This window comes from Nelumbo lutea, chromosome 1 (assembly GCF_056320005.1).
Source record: "Nelumbo lutea isolate HS-2025 chromosome 1, American lotus-T2T, whole genome shotgun sequence".
Classification (NCBI taxonomy): domain Eukaryota; kingdom Viridiplantae; phylum Streptophyta; class Magnoliopsida; order Proteales; family Nelumbonaceae; genus Nelumbo; species Nelumbo lutea.
In genome coordinates, this window is record NC_142684.1 from 163,738,659 (window position 1) to 163,762,688 (window position 24,030).

At 37.3% G+C, this 24,030-nt stretch overlaps 2 protein-coding genes, 1 non-coding gene and 1 pseudogene across 4 annotated transcripts; 3 read left to right on the top strand and 1 right to left on the bottom strand.

Annotated features, from left to right (window-relative positions):
- The first annotated feature begins 1,806 nt into the window (after positions 1-1,806).
- LOC148878864 (basic helix loop helix DNA-binding superfamily protein) lies at positions 1,807-4,440 on the top strand. Its single transcript, XM_088960236.1, has one exon. The coding sequence runs from the start codon at positions 2,436-2,438 to the stop codon at positions 4,104-4,106; it is 1,671 nt and encodes a 556-aa protein (XP_088816362.1). The 5' UTR covers positions 1,807-2,435; the 3' UTR covers positions 4,107-4,440.
- LOC148878865 (U11 spliceosomal RNA) lies at positions 2,268-2,394 on the top strand. Its single transcript, XR_016105980.1, has one exon. It is a non-coding gene; the product is annotated as a U11 spliceosomal RNA (small nuclear RNA).
- A 759-nt stretch (positions 4,441-5,199) lies between the features above and the next one.
- On the bottom strand, positions 5,200-6,907 carry LOC148878866 (peptidyl-prolyl cis-trans isomerase CYP19-3). Its single transcript, XM_088960237.1, has 2 exons — positions 6,772-6,907; positions 5,200-5,987 (listed from the first exon to the last, which is right to left on the bottom strand). Exon 2 carries the CDS (start codon positions 5,961-5,963, stop codon positions 5,439-5,441), a length of 525 nt encoding a protein of 174 aa, XP_088816363.1. The 5' UTR covers positions 5,964-5,987; positions 6,772-6,907; the 3' UTR covers positions 5,200-5,438.
- A 5,699-nt stretch (positions 6,908-12,606) lies between these two features.
- On the top strand, positions 12,607-19,792 carry LOC148878867 (DNA repair protein RAD5B-like; annotated as a pseudogene). Its single transcript, XR_016108124.1, has 13 exons — positions 12,607-13,981; positions 14,056-14,159; positions 14,396-14,642; positions 14,784-14,923; positions 15,030-15,182; positions 15,301-15,368; positions 17,472-17,594; positions 17,684-17,781; positions 17,988-18,100; positions 18,184-18,760; positions 18,941-19,012; positions 19,146-19,244; positions 19,422-19,792. The product of XR_016108124.1 is annotated as a DNA repair protein RAD5B-like (transcript).
- The last annotated feature ends 4,238 nt before the right edge of the window (positions 19,793-24,030 follow it).

Sequence of the window (24,030 nt, forward strand, 5' to 3'; positions counted from 1 at the left end):
GACCGGTTCCGTTTTACCCCAAACCTGGTCCCTGGTCAAAAATCATTGAATTTGTCATCAAACCGTTGATTCGAATGGTTTGATCGTTGAACCATTCGACATGGAGAATGGGTTGTGGTTTATTGCTTATGACAAGTTACGACAAGAATGAAAAGAGAGAAAATCTCTTAGATCTAAGATCTACTAGAGTGAGAGATCAATTGAGAGTTGTGTGAGAGAGGTCTAAGAGATCTTAGGTTTAGAGATTTGGGAGAGCAGTCTAGAGCCTCTAGACACGAGAGAGAGAGAGAGAGAGAGAGAGAGAGAGAGAGAGAGTGAGTGAGATCTGATAGAAATCTCATATCTACTTTCATCGCCAGTTCGCCACCATCGTCGTCGTTGTTGTCGTTGTAGTTTGTCAAACCCATCGCTATCATCGTCGCACTACAGCCTGCAAGTGATACTCATATGCATCTTACCCTAATATTCCAATCTAATGGATAAGATAACATATCACTTGTTTAAAGTATTTAAACCATTCAAACCGTTTGACCCAAACAGTCACACCACTAACCCGAAACCGGTGGCCAAAACGGTTTCGTTTCCAAGTCGGTTTTAAAAACCCTGCTTGCAACTATGTTAAAAAAGTTTATGGGATGTGATTGCGATTACCAAACTTCAAGGAGGTTTTAGCAATTTACCCAGTAGGTATTTTGCAAATGCCTTAACATAAATTATGATGAAAGTATGACTATTAATGGGTCGGGTCTAGGCTAGCTCTAGGTAGAACTGGATCCGACTCAATAAGAAATACCAAGGACCTGAAACAAAATTGATCGATTCTTGGGACAATTGAGTCTTGGTTTTAGCAATTTACCCTAAAAATTTTATATCTAATATTAATTTATTTAATATACATTTAATATATATATATATATATATATATATATGTATAATTAAATGTGTGTGTGTATATATATATATATATAGGTGAGGTCTGAATCAATTTGGTACTTGTGAACTCAATTCCAAACCAATAACGATCAAGACAATATATCATAAACTAGAACCAACCCAATCGGTTCGGGTCCATCGAGTCCACTCCAACCCGTTGATAGCCCTAGATGAAAGGTTAATTAGTCAAAACACCATTCATGGTTTGAATAAATGTTTTCAACCCACCATTGACTTGGTCTGGCGAACAGTTCAAACCATTACCCGGCCGGGATTTTGAGTCTGGTTCAGTTAAGACCCATCAAACATTCAAAACTGTTTGACTTGGCTGGTTCAACTGTTGACCCGTTCGACCTGTTGATCGGGTTGCTTGTTGCACACTGAATACATACAAACTTTCGGAGGCCATAACTTTGCACTCTGATATCTGATTAGGATGATTTTTTTATTTTGGATAACTTTTCGAGATCTATGCGTCCCAAGGTTTATACGCACCTTGCCCCACTATTTTTACAGAAAAAAAAATATTTTTTTGCCTCAAATTATAATTTTTAGTATTTTTTATAAATAAAAAATTAAAAACTGAATTAAAAATATATTAAATATAAAATAATACATATAACATATCTAAAACATATTTATACATTATTCGTTGCTAAAATATATACATACACACACTTAATATATTAAAAACTGGCCGATAGAGCCGATGACCTGCGATCGGAAGGCAAAAACGGTTCAACGTCGGGTTGGTTTTTAAAGCATTGATTTGAATAATTGCAAAATGACAGAAAAGGACATGGTTAATGCGTAAACTATACCGACCCATTGACATTCCTGCTCATGGGGTAATCTGCCTCCGGCCTCCATTTCATTCTTATTTGCGTTGCATTCTCTGTACAGTCTACATTTTATTTGGCTAAACAGAGCAACGCCATCTTCATCGTCGGTGGCCCACGAACCAGCGATTGATGTGCCTTCGGTTAAGCGTTGTGTGCCACTTGGTGGCTTTCATTATTAGCGAGCAGCTTTCACCTCAGTGAAACCAAATGGAATCTATCACTCTTGCAATTATTACTTTCGAAGAAGCAGATAACCAGTAAAAATGGCGAACCAGTCCATGAAGCGCTTCCTCCATGAGCCGATGAGTCTTGAGCATTCCCAGAATTATGTTAAGTTGTCAATTTTTCATTACATTGTTCTAGACTTCTAGTAGGCATAAATGAAAACTTTGGAGTTGGTCAGAAATGAATTAGATCCCACATCGGAAACATGAGAAAGGGTGAAGGAGAAGAGCCAACTATAAGTAAAAGGTAGTGGCCTAATTTCCGAATTAAAAGGGTCGGTTGGCTAAATATGCCACTCTCGTCTCCGATTGGTGAGTGCTGTATGGCTATCAAGACATATGGCCGACATAATTTGTGAAACCTCAAAGGGTTGGCTCGCTCGGCCGACCCTCCAACGTTCCTCTTAACTTTTTTGTCTTGAAATCTCCACATGATATGAGCCCTATAACGACGCTAATTAGCCGTTTGAGAAAATGCTCCACAGTCAGGGAATTGGAGTCGATATATGCCTCCATGATCAAGAATAAGGTCCATCAAGACTGTTTCTCTGTAAATCAATTTGTTTCTGCCTGTTCGAACTTAGATCGAATGGATTACGCTTTGTTAGCTTTTGCCCATGTGGAAACTCCTAATGTTTTCGTTTACAATGCCGTGATTAGAGGCTCTGTTCAGTGTTCGTCTTCATTTCAAGCTCTCCAATTTTACTTGGAAATGCTTAAAGATGATGGAGTATTCCCTACAAGTTTTACGTTTTCATCTATAGTTAAGGCTTGTACTCAAGTATCTGAGGTGGGGTTTGGTGAAATTGTTCATGGTCAGATTTGGAAGAATGGTTTTGAATCCCATTTATTTGTTCAGACTGCTTTGATTGATTTTTACTCAAATTTGGGGAGAATTCTTGAAGCTCGGAGGGTGTTTGAGGATATGCCTGAAAGAGATATCTTTTCATGGACTACGATGATTTCAGCTCATGCCCGGATGGGAGACTTGAGCTCTGCGCAGAGATTGTTTGAAGAGATGCCGGAAAGGAACACGGCATCTTGGAATACTATGATTGCGGGTTATGCAAGGATAGGGAATGTAAAATCTGCCACAAAATTATTCAATCAGATGCCCAAAAGGGATTTAATCACATGGACGACCATGATCTCTTGTTATTCTCAAAACAAGCAATATGGGGAAGCAGTAGGAGTCTTCCAAGAGATGAAGACTGCAGGGGTCCGACCTGATGAGGTGACAATGTCCGCTGTGATTTCAGCTTGTGCCCATCTAGGAGCTCTTGAATTGGGAAAAGAGATATACCTTTATGTGATGCAAAATGGGTTTGATCTGGATGTTTATATTGGATCTTCATTGATTGATATGTTTGCAAAGTCTGGGAGCTTAGATAGATCGCTTGTGGTGTTTTTCAAAATGCAAGAGAAGAATCTATTCTGCTGGAATTCGGTGATTGAGGGGCTCGCTGTACATGGTTACGCAGAGGAAGCACTGCTCATGTTTGATAGGATGGAGAGAGAGAAGATTATGCCAAACAGGGTGACTTTTATTAGTGTACTCAGTGCTTGTACTCATGGTGGACTAGTTGACGAAGGTCGTAGGAAGTTTCTGAGCATGTCTCAGAATTACTCCATTTGTCCTGAAATTGAACACTACGGATGCATGGTTGATCTCCTAGGTCGAGCTGGCCTGCTTGAAGAAGCGCTTGAATTGATACAAGGCATGAGTGTTGAACCAAACTCTGTCATTTGGGGGGCCATTTTAAGTGGGTGCAAGCTTCATAGGAACTTGGAAATAGCTAGAGTTGCTGTGAATAGATTGATGGTGTTAGAGCCAGAAAATAGTGGATACTACCTACTTCTGATTAACATGTATGCTGAAACCAATCAGTGGAGCGAGGTTGCAAAGATTAGGACAATCATGAATGAACGAAGAGTACAAAAGAAGAGTCCTGGATCCAGTTGGATTGAAATAGAAGGAAAGGTTCATGAATTTGTAGCTTCCGACAGCTCTCACCCTGCATCTAGTGACATTTACAGGCTGTTGATTGAGCTATATGGGCAGCTAAGACTTGCAGGCTATGTACCTGAATTTGGATTTGCGCCTTAGTTGTGGATTTATCGATTTGAATTTGTTGGCCCGCCAGAAAAGATTAATTTACCAAAAGCAGGTTAATTTATTCAGTTTGATTATGGTCTACCACACATTTTTTCAGCATTTAAGATACAATGAGTTGAATCAAGTGGCATATTTTACAGTAGCTCTTCCCTTTAAAACAGGGAAATAGAATGGCTAAGGAGATGTAAATGAGTTGAAAACAAATGGCCAAACTTTGGGGAATTTTAAGAAAATGTTCTACTTCCCAAGGAGGTTATGAGAATGAACAAGGAGATAACAATGTGCTGAAATTAAATGCCCAATATTCGAACATTTTGCACTAAAACATCGCCCTTTTGTAATCGGTAAAGAAAATTAGTTGAGCATTTTGTACACTTTGCTGAATACGAACTGTGACATGCTCCATTGTTCCTAGAACTTATTTGAATCCTTTCACCATCATGGATCAAATAACTTTAAGCGGAAGTCCTCAAAATGCTCTCTTTATCTGGGAACAACAGATTGAATCAATCATAAATTGAAGCTGGGTACTTAAGCACAGGAGGAATTGATTGCTGGAAGCCATCCACAGCAAGATGGATTGAGCTTAGCACTGGAGTTAACCATTGCATCTATCATTATTACTGAGCGTGATTATCAAAACATCACACAGCTTGTGTGATCCATGAAGGATTCCATGGATCCCCCCTTGGCGATCAATACAAAGTTGCTGATTGCAGAAGAGTAACAAAAATTTTCTTCCACCTCGGCAGTCCATGTTCACACGCAGAGCTACAACACGGCCGCTGATAAATTTGCAAAAGAACTCAGTGCCTACTGATTGTCTTGGCTCCTACCTTGTGGAAGCTCACTGGGACTTGAGAGTATCCGAAATCCAAACCAAAAGAATCTGGAACTCGGGTACACTTCAATTTGAAACTAATATATGTCTACAGAATCAAACACAAAATAAGAATATATGCTCCAAATAGCATACCATTCAAAAGTAAATTCTAAGAGAAGGTATTATTTCGCGACCCTGTAGTGGTGGTTTTTAGCCTTTTAATGGTGGTTGATTCTCTAGCAAATCTATGAAAGCATATGATTTGGTTTCTTTCCAATTTTGATTACACTTCTGGTAAGGCTCTGTTATTTAGTTACCAAACGTACATGAAAGTTTAATTCATTTGTTAATTTATACCGGCAGCAACTGCCTCTATGCAAGCAAATCTGCGCTAAAGCATACAATCAAAACAATCTACACCACTCTTCAATGTGAGATTGAAAGCTGAAACCGAGTTCTTATCACATCAGTAATTGTCAAACCCTGTTACAGACACCCCTTTAGTTCTCCTTTATCTGACCACAATCTTCTATCACAACTCTTTCTGAAGTCGTCCCACTCTCCGAACCCACATTCTCCATTGCCTTAACCACGCTGTAACCCTCCAAGACCTTCCCAAAGACCACATGCCTTCCATCAAGCCATGGTGTCTTCTCAGTGCAAATAAAGAACTGAGAACCATTCGTGTTGGGTCCAGCATTCGCCATCGACAGGACGCCCGGCCCTGTGTGCTTCATCTTGAAGTTCTCATCTGCAAACTTCAGTCCATAGATCGATTCTCCACCGGTCCCATTACCCCTTGTGAAATCCCCACCTTGGCACATGAAGTTCGGGATAATGCGGTGGAAGGCTGAGCCTTTGTAATGAAGTGGTTTTCCTGATATTCCAATCCCCTTCTCACCCGTGCAGAGGCATCGGAAATTCTCTGCAGTTTTAGGGGTCACATCTGCAAATAGTTCCATCACAACCCGCCCAGCTTTCATCTTTCCGATAAGAATGTCAAAGAAAACTTTTGGGTTCGACATGGGCTTTGCTTCAACCAATTATATCTGTAAAAATATGGCAATGTTACTATCAGGGAGGTAGATTTTCAATCATTGTTATCAGTAGTATAGAAACCATAAAATTCCATTTGCTATTCTGTTAAACATTCTAAGACGCAGATCACGGTTGAAGATTTTGCCCATATAGAAACCGAGTGAAAAGCCAGAAGTTGGTCAATGGGGAGGGATTAGGGAAGAAATGTCCGTCTTCTTTGGATAAAATCCTCCAGCGAAAAACTAGAAAACATTGCATCCAGAGGATATCGACAGAGAAAGACGATTTAAGGTCTAGCACAATTTTTGAGCTCAACAGGCTTTGATAGAATCACCTGCAAGCCTTCGATATGTGCTCTCTGCTTCTTTTTCAGTAAGAAATAAGATTTTTATACATGAATACAAACCGACAAACTCTTCACCATAGAAAAAGAGAAAAAACAATTCAAAACAATCAGAGAAAATTAGGTTTTTTGAAGATGTACTCAACCCACAAACAGAGAATAAGAAAAAAACTTCAAAAAGAAAACAGATTTTACGAAGCAAGACAAGATTTTAATCAATAGCCCATAAACCAATGAATTCGGCTCCATTGAAGAAAGCGAGAAAGTGATTTTTGGAAGAATGCACCGAGACCCACAAGTGCAGATGAAGAAAAGCATTCAAAGTTGGTTCCTCTCGATCTTAAAAATTTTATAGAACCAGTAGCATTTCTGAATGCACAGGAACATTATATCTATAAATTCAAGAAATATAGAAGAATGACACAACTTAGAATTTGGACGAGAAAGCTTACCTTCGTCAAGAGATTTGAGATGCTTGGAGACGGATAAAGTCGGGTGATGTACTTATAAGCTCGCTCGGTAGAATATAAGCTTAGGGTTTTAAGGTATTAGGGTTTTGGTCAAGAACCATTTATATCGTCGTTCTTTAATTTACAAAATTATCCCTCGCTTTGGAAATAAACCACTGAAGCGACCAAGGAATAGTGATCTTCGATCAAGTTTATATTTCATACCGTGAAGAATTATTCTATATATAATCTAAAAGAAAAAGGCTATACGGCCAGTGAATTTACCAAAATATAATTTTTTTATATAAGAAAATCTTATAATCTTTTTCTTTTCATGTTTTTAACCATTATCATTATAAATTTAATTAATTATAATGATATCATTGAATACAACAAAAAAACAATCATATTTTTTTATATTTTCTTGTTTTATATTTGATACTTAATATGTAATTATTTACAATAGTTCTACTATTAACTATTTATAATGATGCCACTAAATTTCTACCTTTTCTATATTTATTAAAAATTGTCTTTATCTCTCACTTTCTTTATAATCGGGCCATGTTGAGTCATATTGTGTGGACCGTGCTTCCCTCCTTCGAGATATTTTAGGGGGTTTGCCTGGTATAGCCCTTGGCCCAAGCGGTCGAGCCTGTACAGGCCTGTATCGTGTCACGAGCTAGGCTGGTCTGCGGGCCAAGTTGGGCCACAAACTGTGCTAATCCATGTTTTTTTTTAAGTTGAGAGAGCATGTGTGAGTCCGTTCCGTGCCACGGGCCAAGTCTTAGGCCAGGCCAGGCTACGAACCAGGCTAAGCCATGTTTTTTTTTTAATTTTTGAAAAAAAATAATGATAAAAATTAACATAAATTAAAAAATATATTAAAATTTTATTTTAGCTCAAGCCCACATGAGCCCATGTCGTGCTATAGACTGGGCTGGTCTACGAGCCAAGTCGGGTCGGGCCACGAACCGGGCTAAACTTGTTCATGGGCTCAGTAGCTCAATAGTTTAGCCTGACCCATTAGCAACGCCAAAGTATCTCAAATCTCTTGGAGACGGATAAAGTATTGAGCTGACATAAATATTTATTTATTATTTACTTATTTTACTGACAAATTATTATTGCTAGTAAAGTAAGACATAGAATCATGTATATATTTACTCTCTCACTTGATTATCTATTTATCTCGTTTATTTTGCTAAATTTATTTATTTATTAAATTCAATTAACTATTATTTAACTATCTACAATTATTCCACTATATAAAACGAAAATACAATGACAAAACTCATCTCTCCCTCTTTCACTTTATTGCCTAAGGCTATGATTATTTATTGTTTTATTTTTATTAGACTAAATATATTATTATCCATAAATTTTTAGGGGTTTTATCGTTTACTATACCTCATAAATCTTAGACTCACTGTACAAGTGGGATGAATCCTGAATGTGGATCGATGTCAAATCCACAAAGAGTATGTAGTTTATACAGGGGGGGCTACTAGTAGACTATGAGGGGGCTGTAATTTCAGATTTATGAGGCGGAGTGCAATTTATTTATCCCAATTTTTTATTTATTTTAAATAGATATTTCAGATTTTTGAGGTCGAGATCGGTTCCAAGGCCAATAACAATTATATGGTTTACCCATAGAACATATTCCCATACAGATATTAATATATTGCTTGCTATATTTTATTTTTACCATCCAAAGCCTTGACCTTGGATGACAATATATTGTAAACATTTTACATTTCAAATCCATATAGTCATTTAATTGCAACAAATAAAACACAACCCACAAACAACCTAGATAACATCACATAGTCATTAGTAATCTACTGTGCTTTAAATAATTATATTGACAATACTATGATGGAGTTTATAACTTTGTTATCATTAAATGTCAAGTTATGCTTATAGTAAATGTATGGTATACAAATATACTACTTATTTTAATATGGCAATACATATTAATTATTAAATTATGCTAATGTGCAATGGAGAATTACTAATATAACATAGTTACATTTAGAATTATCAAGTTTGCTCAATAATAATAATTAAAATATGTATGTTAATTGAGTAATTTTAATGTGTAGATTATTACAATATATAGTTCAAAATTTATCATTATAATTTAATTTTTGTAAATATTACATATATTCATTTACATTATTTATTATATACATATGAATATTAATTACTGCTATTAAAAGTGTGAATGAGAGTGTGGAATTTTTGTTTGACTAAAATACCCAAATTTTTAAAATTTGGTCCATCATTCATTGTAATGACATAAATGTAATTTGAACAACTAATTTTCTCCTTATTCAAATCCTTCTAATTAAGTCACCTGTTTAAGGTATTAACTCCCATTAACATTCATGGAATCATATTATTGATTAGAATACCCTTATTTTTGAATTTGGTCTCTCCAATTGTGAAAGTGTAAAATGTAATTTGAACTATATTTCTCCTCATGCAATTCCCTCTCATTAAGTCTTGTATTTAGAGCATTAATTCCCATTTCCATTGACTCTTGTATTATTTGGTCATATTAAAAAAATAAGTGTCACAATGAATAATTGTTTTTATTGATGTATAAATAAAATACAAATTTAAAACTAACTAAAAATTAATTATTTTCTATTTGATAACAAGTCAATAATTCAACCTTTTAGGTTAAATGTGTAAATAATAATAATAACAATAATAATAGATGAAAACAAACAAAGTATACAAAATACAAGAAAATTATAAAAAAACACTTGATTATAAGGTTGGGTAAATTTGGTTTCACCAAGGCCCTAGTTAAACTAATGTCAATTAAGTAGGTTATACCAAAGCCAATCAAACATGGATCTCTGTCTTGGTTCAGGTAGGGTAAACTCTCAAACATTGGAAATGGCTTGGATGGGAGATGGTTCCATGGAATTGGGACCTACTTGATAATCTAAGGGAAGAGCTGACCCACTTACTCACTCTTGATCTCTAATATCATATGTTCCTCATACTAAATAAAAGGGTTCCACTATGAAGTTGGCAATCGGGTGGGTTTTAAATTCATGGAGGGTTGTGATTGGTCAAAGCCTATTTGGTATCATGTCTTCAAAGCATCATAATCTTTTTTCCATGAATAATAATAGAGAAATCTTAAAATAGAAATAATTATATACATATAAAAAGATAAAATAATGTAAATTATTATAATTATTATTATTATCATCATCATTAAAATTGCTACATACAAAAATAAGAACATGTAAACAATAGTTTTTAGCAATTAAGAAATTGAAAAGGAAAAATAGAATATTCAAGCTTGATGATCCGACTGAAAACTGATGTGAATACTACGAGATGCAACAAGATAACTCTCTCATTGGCTCCTCCCACACACAACACCAATTGGTTTTGACACCACCCATTTTAAACATTTATTTATTAATTAAAGGGAAAATTCCTCTTTAGTACCCCCAAACTTTGAGGGTAGTGCCAAGTTAGTACCCAAACTTTCAAATGCGTCACTGCAATACCTAAATTTTCAAAAAGTGTTAAATTAGTCATTGTCATTAACCATCCGTCAGGTATATGTCGAAAATGTCAAGACTATCCTTCAAAAGAAGACACCACTCATTGTCTTTTACATTGAAATTGAATCGGTTGAGGTGTTTGAGATTCTAGACTAATAAAGAGGGTGTTTGGAATCGTGGGCATTTATTAAATAAATGCTGCCATATAGGTGCCACTTCAACATTTTCCCTATTATGTGAATCCGTACGCATGGGAACTTGCAAAAGTAGGCTTTGGTTTATGTGCATGCCTATCGCTGGGGAAAACTTCATTTTAGCGCTTCCCCCAATGGGTAGGCGTTTATTATTGTTTTTTTTAAGTTTTTCAAACAAATCAAGTACAAAATGTTTAATCAATAAACATACATGGTTCTAAATACATACGAAGTCATTGTCTCCTAGCTTTAGATCTGAAACACATTATTATCTAGTTATTTATTTGCTTTCATTTACCATCTCCCTCTATCATATTTCATGTTTTTTCTCGCTTTTTCTTTGAATATAATCAGTTGAGGTAGAAGAAAATGAATAGAGTTTTATCCATGGTGATAGAGTTCATGATGTGATAACCACAGGTGGTTTTCTGATTTCTACAACTGCTTTTTTTTCTGCTTGCTTTTACTACATGTGTCATTACCTGAAAAGTACTCTTATATGTGTCATTCCAAACTAGTGGTGTGAAAATCAGATTATATATTAGCATTGGATTGAAAATCTGAACCCTATCAGATTTCTCCAGATTTCGAAACCACATTACGTTGAAAACTGCCCGGAACTGTTGAGAAGGACCAAACCAATAAGACCACATTAACCACCTGATTTGGTGATGATATTTTCTGTTTGATATTTTGTTGTATCTTTACCATGTTTTTAAAGAAAATATAATTTGAAGTGTGATGAATTTTGTCAGAACCAGACCATTCATAGAGCTGCAAATGGGAGCTTGGATATCTTGAAAGCAAAAGTTCTGAGAACACAGAATTGAATCCAGCTGCACATCAAAGACCTCCTGTACTATATGAAGGGGAAGAAGAAAATGAAGAAAAAAAAAAGGAATGAATGAAAGAGGAAGAAAAGGAATAGAGGGGGAGAAGAAGCCAGACGAGGGGGGTATGTCCGAATTAGCCGCTTCAACGAGTTGTGGCGGCTATGGCCAGAGTAACGGAAAGTAGAGGAAAGTGGAAGGAGAGAAAGAGAGATCAGGGGGAGAGGGAAATGTAAAGGAATATGAGGTAGAGGGGATTATCACCACTATTGTTCGTGTATCGTGAGATAGAGAAAGATGAACAATGTTTTTTTCTCAATTGTCCAAATAATTATTACAAAAATAGTATAGGGATTAAAAAAATATTCCAATGGTGGACTTCAACAAAAGTGATGGGATTCAATCACTGTAAGGCCCGTTCGAACAACCATTATAGCCTTGCATTGGGAATATTTCCCCAAACATAAAAGTACGGAAATGTTCCCAATGCAAGGCTGAAAAGGTTATTCGATCAGGCCTTACAATAACTAAAGCCAATCTCCAACAGAAAGTTAACAAAAGGGGGTTTTGTCTCACGATCATAGTATAAGGAGGTTTTTGTCCCAAAACAAAGTATAGGAGGCTCTTTGTCAGAGACCCCGGGGGTTAATTTACCCCTTGGGCGGTTGGGCCCGTTGGCCGTTATTTCTGTTAACTCACGGATGTTTTATTATTATTATTATTTTTTACAGTTTGTACTTTGTATTAAAATCGGATATGTCGAATCTTTTTCGGTTCGGATTCCGAGGCACCCTTCCGAATTCGATCCGATCCTTATGCAGCCCTGTCTCAAAAGCCTCGGCTATCAACCACTTATGTGGTTGTCCAAGAACCAAGAAGAGATGGTCAAATTTGTACCGTAAATCACTAAATTTGGTGTTTATTAAGCTGGCAAATGAATCAAACGGTCTGCACTCTGACACGTAAGCAAAAACAGTACAAGGCAACACTGAAACCAAATATGGAAAAAAATTTTCCGCAGGCAGCCTGGGACAATTACCGCCAAAAAAAAACTCAACAGAGGAAACGGTTAAAAGCGCGGGAAAAAGCTTACTCATTTTGCACGGTTAAACATTTAAAAAGGCCATCCTGGCCAATGACCTTCGTGGTAAGAGATTCACGAGAAAATCAACAACAAATCCGACGGCTCGGATTTATAGTTCTATAACATTTACGATCTTAATTTACTGAGCTTTCGCGCCAGAAAAAGTGGAAAAACAGAAGAAAACCGGGAAATTGAACAAAGCCCCCTCTTCTCTTCGCGCCAAAATTCGCTTTGCTGTTAAATACAAAGCCAGACAACCTCGATTATCAATCATTCCCTCGGTTTGTTTCTCCAAAGCTTGATTTTTCTCTTTTTTCATCTTCTTCGTCTCTCTGTTTCAATCGCCTCTCTGTTTATATTTTGTAGGAGGCATCTCGTAGTTCAGCTAATACTAGTTAGGGAGATTGGTTTTCTTGTGGCCGCTAACTTCGAAGGTTCCATCTTTCCTAGTACTAGTTAGGGAGATGGCGATGGTAGTCGCCGGGGAAAAGGAGTACATTGCAACAGTTAGATCAATCGTCGGAGATAATGTGCTGGAATCTGATATTCTCCGTGCTCTTTCAGTCTGCGGCAACAGCGTAAATGCAGCCATTAAGGTCATTCTCAATACGCCGGGGTTTATCGCCCCTTCTATTACTGTAAAGCGGACTCTCACTATCACTGGAGCTCGGATTTCTACCCAGATAAAGCAAGAGGGATCCGAAGATTCCAGCCAAGATGATCCTGTTAAAGGGTTGGATCCCAAGATTAGAGTGAAGGAGGAGAATCTCGATATGGTTCTTGCAAGTGAATCGTCAACAGAAATTGTCCCTTCTAAGGGGTTGGAGTTGGCGACAAGAGTAAAGGAGGAGAAACCTGATATGGGTTTCGAGAATGAAGTGCATATGAAAGCTGACCCTGTTAAGGAGTTGGGGGTGATGATCAGAGTAAAGGAGGAACCTGATATGGGTTCCCAAAATGAGGCACCGATGGAAGTCGATCCTGTCAAGGTGTCGGAAACGATACTAATAGTAAAAGAAGAGAAACCTGATACAAGTTTCGAAAATAAGGTATCAGTAAAGGAAGAAGCAGCGACGTCGGACATGGCTCTGGCGTTGGTACTGAAAGGGGATGTTATCATAATTAAAGATGAGGAACTCGATATGGGTCTTCAGGATAAAGCCTCCATGAAGAAAGAGCCAGTGCGTGCCCATCGAGTTGAGCCAGTGCGAACGGATCGAGTTGAACCAGTGATACCCAGGAAAGAAACATCAGCAAATACCCGCCTTCCTGCTCATCCTCGTCCATTCCAGGGTAGTAAAGTGAAGAAAGAAATGATAGTTTCAGTTCCAGTGGAGGATGGGGAGTTTCCCGAAGAGCCAGATTGGTTTTTGGTGGGAAGGACTACTGTGGTGGGTCTCTCAACGTGCAAAGGGAGGAAACTGCAGTTCAATGAGATAGTCCATTTTGCATTTCCTTCTGACAGAAGGAATTACGAGAGGCAATGGGTTAGCAACAGGGCGGCTGCTGCGGTCTCTGAAATTGTTCGCTTCTTGACCAAGCGAAATGGAGAGGTGTGTTTTACTCGTATTTTACTTTCTGAGCATATTTGTCTTCATTTAGTGATGATTATGTAGTTGTCTTAAAGCGTTTAATTTAAGCAAACCTTCTTTTGAGAAGGAGAGTGTTTGCAATCTATGTTAACAATTTCTCAGGGGAAGCTACTACACAATTTCCCAGTGCAACCAAAATGGCTAGAGGAGGGGTTAGCTTCCGCATGACCATCTTATCTAATTTTTGTGTGCATTATTTGTTCTTTCTTTAAGGCTATGATTGATTGGATAGAAAACAAGATAGGAACAGAAAGTTGGAGAGCTCTTAGCAATTTTTTTGATATTCCTTCCTCTAACTATTTCTCCTTTATTTTCTATCAAACCACAGACAGCCTAATGGAATGTTCTATTGTGTAGTTATTAACTTGCCAGATGGCAATTTTTACAGATTTTAGCAGATGCTATGGGACTTGGAAAAACGGTGATGACAATTGCATTAATACTTGCAAATCGAGGCAGAGGAAAACCTGATGATAAAGAAGATTTCATGGTCATGGATACTGCGGCTAATTATGAAAAAACAAATAGAAGTAACAAAGTGTTTAAAACAAAAGCCCCAACAACAGTGAAGGCTGGCACCCTTATCGTTTGTCCTATGGCTTTGTCAGGCCAATGGAAGGTGAGGTTTTCCACCAGTTCAATGATTTTCCATTTTAATCTATATTCGATGTTTTTTTTCCCGAGTATTTGATGCTATTATAAGTCACACAAATAATGGTTACCTTGATAGAGCATTAGATAAACCTTACTTTCTTGCAAACTTGTTTGATGGCAAGTTTTCAAATCACATTCAAAGCCATAATCTCTTTCAATTTTTGTGCACTGTGGTGGGGATAGGACCAATGACCCAAAAGTGCTTTCAGGGTATGATGTGGTCTTAACGACATATGGAGTCTTAACTGCTGCTTACAAAAATGTAAGAAATCTATCTTAAGCTATTATTCATTTATTTTCATTTTTTGACTTAATTTCAAGTTTTTCCATTGCTTGGTTTTAACATAATCACATATCATCTAATTTAGGATTCAAATGAAAGCATTTTTCACAAAGTACAGTGGTTTAGGGTAGTGCTTGATGAGGCACATACTATTAAATCCTCAAGGACACTAGGTGCTTTGGTAGCCTTTGAACTAAATGCACATTGCAGGTGGTGCCTTACGGGTACTCCTTTGCTGGTTTGTGTACTTCCTTTATTGGTATTTTATTTTTGTTGGTTGAAGGTATGATCCATGGGGCTTCTGTGCATTCTAGTTCTTATTACTCGGGGAAATTTCTTGTTTCCAATGGTTGTAGAATAACTTGGAGGACCTCTACAGCTTTTTACGCTTCCTGCATGTTGAGCCATGGTGCAACTGGGCATGGTATGTGCTTTAAAAAATCCAATGTTACATGAAATATTCACCTATGTATTGTAAAAGCAAGAAAAAATTGTTACATATTTAACCATTAGAATAACAAACTTGCAAGATCAATTAATTATTTCCTCTTCTGTTACTGTTGAAGGGATAGAAAATCCATCACATGGACGCCCAAGATTGCGGAATAAAGGGGGTGAATTTCAAAAATTTTTCTCTCCCTTCAATTGGGAATTGAATTCCTTATTTAGAAAATCATATTTTAAAGGATCATTCTTAAACCATAAACTGAACTAGATCTGAACCAAAAGGAGGAGAGAGAGAGATAATACCTGATACAGAAAAATAATCTCTCAATGGAGGTGTTCACGCCCAAGGTAGAAACCAAAATCTGCTCCCACTGAATATGGTGTAGTGCAAGGTAGAGTAGAATCAGTAGTGTTCTTCTTAAGAATTTGATTCTTTCCAAGAATTACCTGGATGGCTTGTGAATATAATTCCTACTAATCTTTTCTTCAAAAGATTGGAATCAAGATCCAATATTGATTTCTTCCAAACAATGGAGATTGAACTGTTATAGGCGGCGACTATAGGAAGGAGGCGGTTAGAAAGAATTTGTGGGGTGTAGAATTCTCTTCTCTGTGATTTCAGCTCTGAAGACAAGACTTGAGTCTGTTTGATAATGTTTTTAAAGGTTGTCGCCCCGTCTTTCTTTTATAGACTTAAAGGGATTAGCTCTTAATCCCATTAGGAGTTGCTAATCCAAATCATATCTGGATTAGTTCTTTTAAGATAAGGGATAATCCTTATCTTATCTATAGATTAGATCAGTTAGCTTCTAATCTAATTAGTAAGTTTTTAAATCTAAATTTCATTTAGATCTTGGACTCTCTGAGTGGATAAGGTGTGGGTCCAATCCTATCAGCTGATCTTATCTCAGAATTCACCCTTTAAAGACTAATCAAATTAGCCTAATTCGAAATAGGCTTAAGGGTTATGTATTCATTAAGCCTTTCAAACTGTTGCCCAATTAGACTTCATTGTATGGCGTGGGACCCAAACATTGATCTACACATCAGCCACATGGGTTCAGTTCAGCCTTTGTTACAAGGCTTGGTCGAATACACTGTTATGGACAGTGCATCTTCTGAAATCCATCAGATGGGTTTTATGGGCCAAATAGTTACCTTAAGTGGTCTCTGGGCCAAGCCACCTTGTAATACCTAAGGATTGTGGGCAGATGCAAGATTAGCTCATCAGGTGTTATCTTCAATGGCCTTATACGTAACCTCTCAGTTCATAATGATCATACACTACCCGACAAGAGATGACTTCTCCCTCGGCTGCAAGGAATAGTGTTGCACTCTCATATATGAATCCCGAGAATTAAAACCTATTTGCAAACATTTTGAAATCACAATATATATACTTTTATATTTCATATAAAATATATTTTGCAAAACAAATTTCAACAATTGAAATTGGTTATTGGCAGTCTTGGTTTTCATTAGTGAGAGTGTATCCCCGATCATTACCTTTGTCCGACAAAGGGGTTGATCCTGTCACTATGATCACCGACTCAGATGAATTCTCAGACTGTCTCAATATACCTAGGTTTTGACCTCCACTAAGGATCTTATTGATTGGCACATCAAAGATAGCCCAATCCGACACCTAGTGCAGTATCATAATCGAGTCTAGGGGTTGGGTGTAACTTTCTAGTTTTGCCCATCAATTTCCGAGGTCTAGGACAATACTGGAATTTTGGTCCAGTTCAAATATTCAATTAATCACACACTGTGTGTGCCTAGGGTCTCACCCTGGTAGCTGAGACAAGCCACCCCAACCGACTTGGTGGCATCACAGTGTCAGCTTTGTCAGGATAGGTCTCCGCAGATCGATCCACTAGCTGTGAACATTTTAAACCAACATGAATCTCATTAAGTGTCCAGTTTAAGGGTATTACACAGAAACATACCAAGGGAACATGAATCAAATATGCACTTTTATTCATTTACAATAAACTCATAAAATAGATCATTTTGATTGAAGCTAAGGGCATATAAAACTGTCTAACAACTGTCCTTATTTTTGTTTACCTAATTTTAGGTGGCACAAGTTAATTCAAAGGTCTTATGAATCTAGAGATGAAAGAGGGCTGAAATTGATTAAGGCTATCCTAAGGCCATTGATGTTGAGGAGGACTAAGGAAACAAAAGACTAAGAAGGAAGGTAGGCCTAATAGTTTCTTTATATTTCTCTTGGTCAAAAGAGAATACATCCTTCGATACCTTTTGATGGTTTAAATGCGTGTGGTTCAGGCCCATACTTGTTCTCCCTCCAGTTGACATTAAAACCATTGGGTGAACAGTCTAAAGCTGAACGAGATTTCTATGAAGCATTCTTCAAGAGGTCCAAGGTTAGTGGCATGCAAAATTCATTTTAATGAATTCCATCTTTCTATTTTTATTTTAGAGTTCAAACATGCAATTTGTTACAACAGTCACAGAAGAGCTTACAAACTAATTGTTTCATCGGTTACTCTCAATAGGTTTGGTTTTGCACTTGCCACTTGGGTCCTAAGCTTGTGTCTTCACTGCTAATGAAAGCTTACCATTGAAACAGGTCCAATTTGACCAGTTCGTGGCACAAGGAAAGGTTCTCCATAACTATGCGTCTATTCTGTAGCTGCTACTTCGGTTGAGGCAGTGCTGCAATCACCCATTTCTCGTTATGAGGTTATTTGGATTTACAGTTTTTGGCAAAATGTAGATTATGATCTCACATTTTCTAGTTCTTAATGCTTTTTGTAAATCTGCAGCCGGGGTGATTCTCAACAGTATGCAGACTTGAATAAGCTCGCGACGCGGTTTCTTGAGATCAATTCTGATTCTGCCAACCCAAACCAGATGCTCCCCACTCGAGCTTATGTGGAAGAGGTTGTTGAGGGCATCAGGCGAGGAGAAAACACTGAGTGTCCCATCTGCCTGGAGTATGCAGATGATCCTGTGCTGACTCCATGTGCACACCGGATGTGCAGAGAGTGCCTCCTTTCGAGCTGGCGGACCCCATCAAATGGGCTCTGTCCAATTTGTAGGATGCCGTTGAAGAAGAATGAACTCATTACGTGTCCATCAGAAAATCGTTTCCGGGTTGATATTGAGAAAAACTGGAAGGAGTCATGCAAGGTTTCAAAGCTCCTTGATTGCTTGGAGCATATACGTCGTAAGGGTCCTGGTGAAAAGAGCATCATTTTTAGTCAGTGGACTTCATTTTTTGATCTACTGGAGATCCCTTTAAGGAAGAAAGGAATTGGATTTTTGAGGTTCGACGGAAAATTGAGCCAGAAGCAGAGGGAAAGGGTATTGAGGGAGTTCAGTGAGACCAATGAAAGAAGGGTATGCTGTTATTATTCTTTACCTCTTTGCTTCTATGTTTCTCCAACAGGGTTCATACTCAGCATGCTTAGCTTTTGTCTCTTTCCCCAATCCGAGGATTTCTTTGCCTTGGAAAATAAGACTATTGCTTCATTATTTCAAGTTTTTGTCAATACTGATCCTTAGTCTCTTACATTTCAGGTGCTACTAATGTCGTTAAAAGCAGGAGGTGTAGGCCTAAATCTGACTGCAGCATCTAATGTCTTTCTAATGGTAAATGCAACCTTCTCTTTATCTTCATGAGGCGAATGGACGATTTTAATATGATATTACCTGATGTACTACATTTTTGGGTTTTCTTTATTTTAATTTTGGTTTCAATTATTTCTGTTTCTTCAATAAATAGGATCCATGGTGGAACCCAGCAGTTGAGGAGCAGGCAATAATGCGAATTCATCGAATTGGGCAAAAGCGCAGGGTTTGTGTAAGAAGATTCATTGTCAAGGTAAGGTTCTTGTCTCTTAATTCTCTGCAATATCCATCAAAATAGACTGGCAATACGTTTCAGAAAGGCAAGCCAGACTATTGTTTGGAAAAACTACAAGTGATATTCCGTTGTCATGTTTTTATCTTTATGTATTGTATTGTGTTCATGAATTAATGGATATGATGCAATGGGCAGGACACTGTGGAGGAGCGCCTGCAACAGGTTCAAGCAAGGAAACAGCGCATGATTGCAGGGGCCCTCACTGATCAGGAAGTTAGAACAGTCAGGATTGAAGAGCTCAAGGTGCTATTTAGATAATTAGTTCTACGGATAACGGTAAGAAAGTAAATATGAAAGTAAAAGGAAGAAAAAATATATGGCCCTTGTACATAGAACCAAATTTTGTGTAAATTTGTTTGGTTTCAATCCCTCTTCCTATTTATTTTTGGTTAGCAGAGCCCTAAAATGGCTTGTAAATTTTGTTTGGTTTTTCATAGCTCTTTCTGGATTTGGTCACTGTTACCAATTTTCTCCCCTGTTACAAATACTAACAGTTTCTTAGTCAAGATTCAAGACTCCATGAGCGATCCTTCTCCAGTTGTGCAATGATCAATGACTTCTAGAAAAGGGGAGATATACACCAAAATTTATTTGAGATATGTAGTTTCTTGACTCACTGATTCTACTTCAACATCTACGATTCTGACTAGGTCATGCAACTCTTGGGTCGAGCATTATTTGAATCCAAGGATTCTAGAACAACTGAAACTGATACAAGAATTCTAGAACAGCAGTAAAATTGATTGTCATTGTGTTTGTGGTGGACCAAGTGATTTTCCCTTCTATTTCCCATGAACAGACAAATTGAGAACCGTGGTGATTATTAATCAAAGAAGCATGACAGTTGACAGTCGAAGCAAATTGAGATCAGAATTAAGTCATTAACTGTTCTTACATCTGGGAACAAAATATCAATTCCATTTTCATCAAATGTAGACTGTAGACCATTGACTGTAGATGGAGAAAAATGATATTACAAGTGGCAATATTTTGATGGGTAAGGTTCAAATTATCTACAAATAAAGACTTGGGGAAAAATTTCATCCATTCATTAATATTTCTAGCCGCTCTCTTAGGTCGTCTCTGGTTCAAAATTTTTGTTCATATAACTTTGTCGAATTTTATGTCCTAGGGTAAAGAAGAATAAACAATCTTTTTGCTGAATGAGATCAAATTAGAGTCTAGTTAATTATTTTAATTTTCTAGACTTGAAGGCTGATTTCTTTCTAGAAGAGAGTGGAGAGAGAGAGAGAGAGAGAGAAGACTAGAGAGGGAAAGACAGTTTGGGAGTCAAAAGTATTGCCGGCGGCACCCAACTTCTCATTTATAATAACATAACACAAAATAAAAGAAGTAAGATTATACTTATACCCTTAGTGGCACACCCTAATAATAACTTAATTGAAAGAAGAAAAAAAACAAGCTACCAACAAAGATAAAAGAGTAACACTAACAACACTCCCCTTCAAGTTGGGCTGAATATGTCTATCATGCTCAATTTGTCACAATTCATTGTGACGTGAATATGGAAGCCCTTTTGTGAGAACATCAACTAGTTATTGGAGTTGATATAAGGAACCCAAATATCACATTTTTCTAATTTTTCCCTTATAAAGTGTTTGATCCTCTTGTACAAGACTGAATTACTGGTAATGTTTATGACTGCCTTATTGTCACAGTAAAGAGACATGATTGTGAATAGTAATTCCAAATTCCCTTAGAAGGTTTTTTAGCAAAAATACTTCAGCCACCTCGTGAGCCATAACCAAATACTCTGCTTCAACACTTGACCTTGCTACCACATTTTTTTTTTTTTAATTTCTCCATGTTATTAGATTTCCTCTCATAAATGTGCAGTACTCACTTGTGGACTTTCTATCATCTACAACACCTGCCCAATCAGCATCTGTATAGACATCCACCTTCAAGTGATTATGTTTACTAAATAGTAGACTTGTTCTTTGATACTGTTCAAATACCTAAGAATCCTCTTTATTGTCTTTGTGTGTGGTCTCTTAGGGGAATGCATGACTTGGCTCAGGAGTCAGGACCCTATCTGGACGGGTCATGGACAAATAAAGCAACATTCCCACTAACCTTTGAAATTGTTTCACATCTTTCAGAGGTTTGTCTTCACAGTCACCCAATTTATGGTCAATATCCATGGAAGTATCTACTGGCTTTGCACCTAACTTGCCTATGTCTTGTAAAAGATTAATGGTGTATTTCCTCTGAGAAATGAATATGCCATTTTTTGAGCGGGCAACTTCAATTCTAAGAAAATATTTTAGTAGACCCAGATCTCACTTCAAATTGAGATGATAGGAACTGCTTCAACATTTATATTTTTGAGCTCTAATTTCCTGTAATAATGATATCATGCACATACACTATCAACACAACAACCTATTCTTGACATCACTTTTTTTTTTTTTGAAGCCATAGGGCAAGAGCTTTATTTAACTTTCAACTTGGAGGTTACATCTCATCCAAAATAATAGATCGGATACAATATAGAATAGAGGACCAAGTAAATGATCGGTTTTGTCTTAGAGCAAATTGGGCAAGCCCATGGGCTGCTCTATTACAAGACCGAGGGGTGTGATACTAAGCACAGGATGAGAAGGATTTTGGGATGGTTTTACAATCCAAGGCAACTAGCAGCGAACTCCAAGGGGGTTCTAGATCCAAAGAGAGAACTTGAATAACAACTTTAGCATCACTTTCTATGACAATCGGGTCCAAGATGAAATATTTTGCTAGTCAATGACCCTCTAGAATTTTTTTAAATTTAGATTCAATGGGAGAAGAACTCTTCACCAACAAGGCTTTGGCAACTAGGAGTGATCCAAATTCATCTCCATCAGTATTGATTTTAATGTGCAAATGAGGAGGTTTGATCCAAACTAATGAGGTTCTTTGAAGAGAAGAAGGAGAAGCAAATCCTAAGTTTTTTGGCTGGGTCAACAAGGGCCTTTCATGCATTTTCACCAAGTCTCCAAGGTGGGCATTATAGGGAATGAGAACTAATGAATGCGTGAATGGCTTCCCATTAAAATAGGTTTGACATCTAGCCTTCCAAATATATCACGTAAGAACATTGCCTCTAGTAAATAGGGAGAGATTGGGCTCCTCTTTAATAATGTTATTCATTTTCCTCCATTCCTCTAACAAAAAAAGAAAACCTTGACCATTGCAAATGTTGACTCACAAACCCATGGATGAGGCAAACCAAATTGGTTGAACCGTTGGGCAGTGGAAAAATAAGTGGTCCAAAGTTTTTGGATCTTCATGGCAAAGTTTGCAGGTGGTATCAATGTAATTCGATCTCTTGGCAAGGTTAGTAGACACAGGAAGGGATCCTTTGGAATAGCGCCAAACAAAGGTTTTTATTTTTGGTAGGATGAATTTTATCTTCCAAAAAAATTTCCAACTCACTCCTGGACAAACCCACATAGAGTGTGAAGATTCTGGAGAATTGGAAATAAGTTTGTATCCCGAATTACAGGTGTAGTTACCATGGGGAATTAAAGTCCAAACCAGGGTATCCCCATGGGAATGAGAAGTAGAAGGGATACCAGTTCTCAAAATCATATTAACAGCCTCATTGAAACCCTGTGTGCACACAACATTACTCCAATTATGAGAGTGTTGATCTATAATAGTAGCCACCATGTTTATGGGCTGGTTCCAAGTTGCAGGTTTGTCAATAAGACCGTTTGGAACCAAGGATCATAAAAAATGTTAACATTTCACCTGCTACAAATAACCCACTTACACCCTTTAAAAGATATTTTGCATGGAGAACTTGGGCCCACAAAGAGTTATTTTCCTTTAAGAAATGCCAAGCAATCTTCATTATGAGTGCTTTGGTGACCAAGCCAAAATGTCTGAAGCCTAGACCACCTTTCTTGACATCACTTCACAAAGAGAGTGTGATCAAATTGACATTGTTTGAATCCTACATGTTGGACCAAGGTTCAAAGCATCGACATGCATTGGCTCATATCGGCCGATATGTATCATTTTGAGACCCCTTCGATACGCCCCTACAATGGGTGTATCGGGGGTCTGACCGGTTCAGGAGGTGGAGGAGCCCTAAACTAGTTGTGAAAAAAAAAGCAATAAAAAGCAGTATCGATTCGCTCGATACACCCCTACCGCCATATCGAGCATATCGATACTTTGAACCTTGTGTTGGACTAGACACACACACACACACTAAAACACAATAGTGAAGAAATTTTCTATTTTTTTATTCCATGTCATTTTTAAAGAACAAATGAGATGCTCTCCTTCCCCATAAAAATTACCTAAAATCTCTCTCTCTCTCTCTCTCTCTCTCTCTCTCTCTCTCTTTCTCTCCTAAATTATCTCTAATCCTATTTATCCTCTCCCCCACTTTTTATCTATATCTATATAAAGAAAGTTTAAATTAAAAAATTAAAAAAATTATTTAATATTCTTGCAGAATTATATAATAACTTTTAAACAGTTTATTGAAAAAAACAAAAATAGTTAGGGATATTTACAAATAAAATGACCATGTTTGATGTATTGACAAGTTCCGTTATGTTCAGAAATTAATAGCATAAACAGTGAATAGGAAGAGAAAAAGTTTTTCTAGGATAACAATGCCCCTGTATTAGAAAAGAATAGAAGTGAGAACACTGATTGTCTTCCTCAAACTTCTCTTCTCACTATGCAATATAACCAAGTTTGAGGGAGCATCATCTTTGCAAAA

Bases quoted from the DNA above. Each gene is read 5' to 3' on its own strand.
- LOC148878866 (XM_088960237.1), bottom strand. From the start codon at position 5,963: ATGTCGAACCCAAAAGTTTTCTTTGACATTCTTATCGGAAAGATGAAA.
- LOC148878864 (XM_088960236.1), top strand. From the start codon at position 2,436: ATGAGCCCTATAACGACGCTAATTAGCCGTTTGAGAAAATGCTCCACA.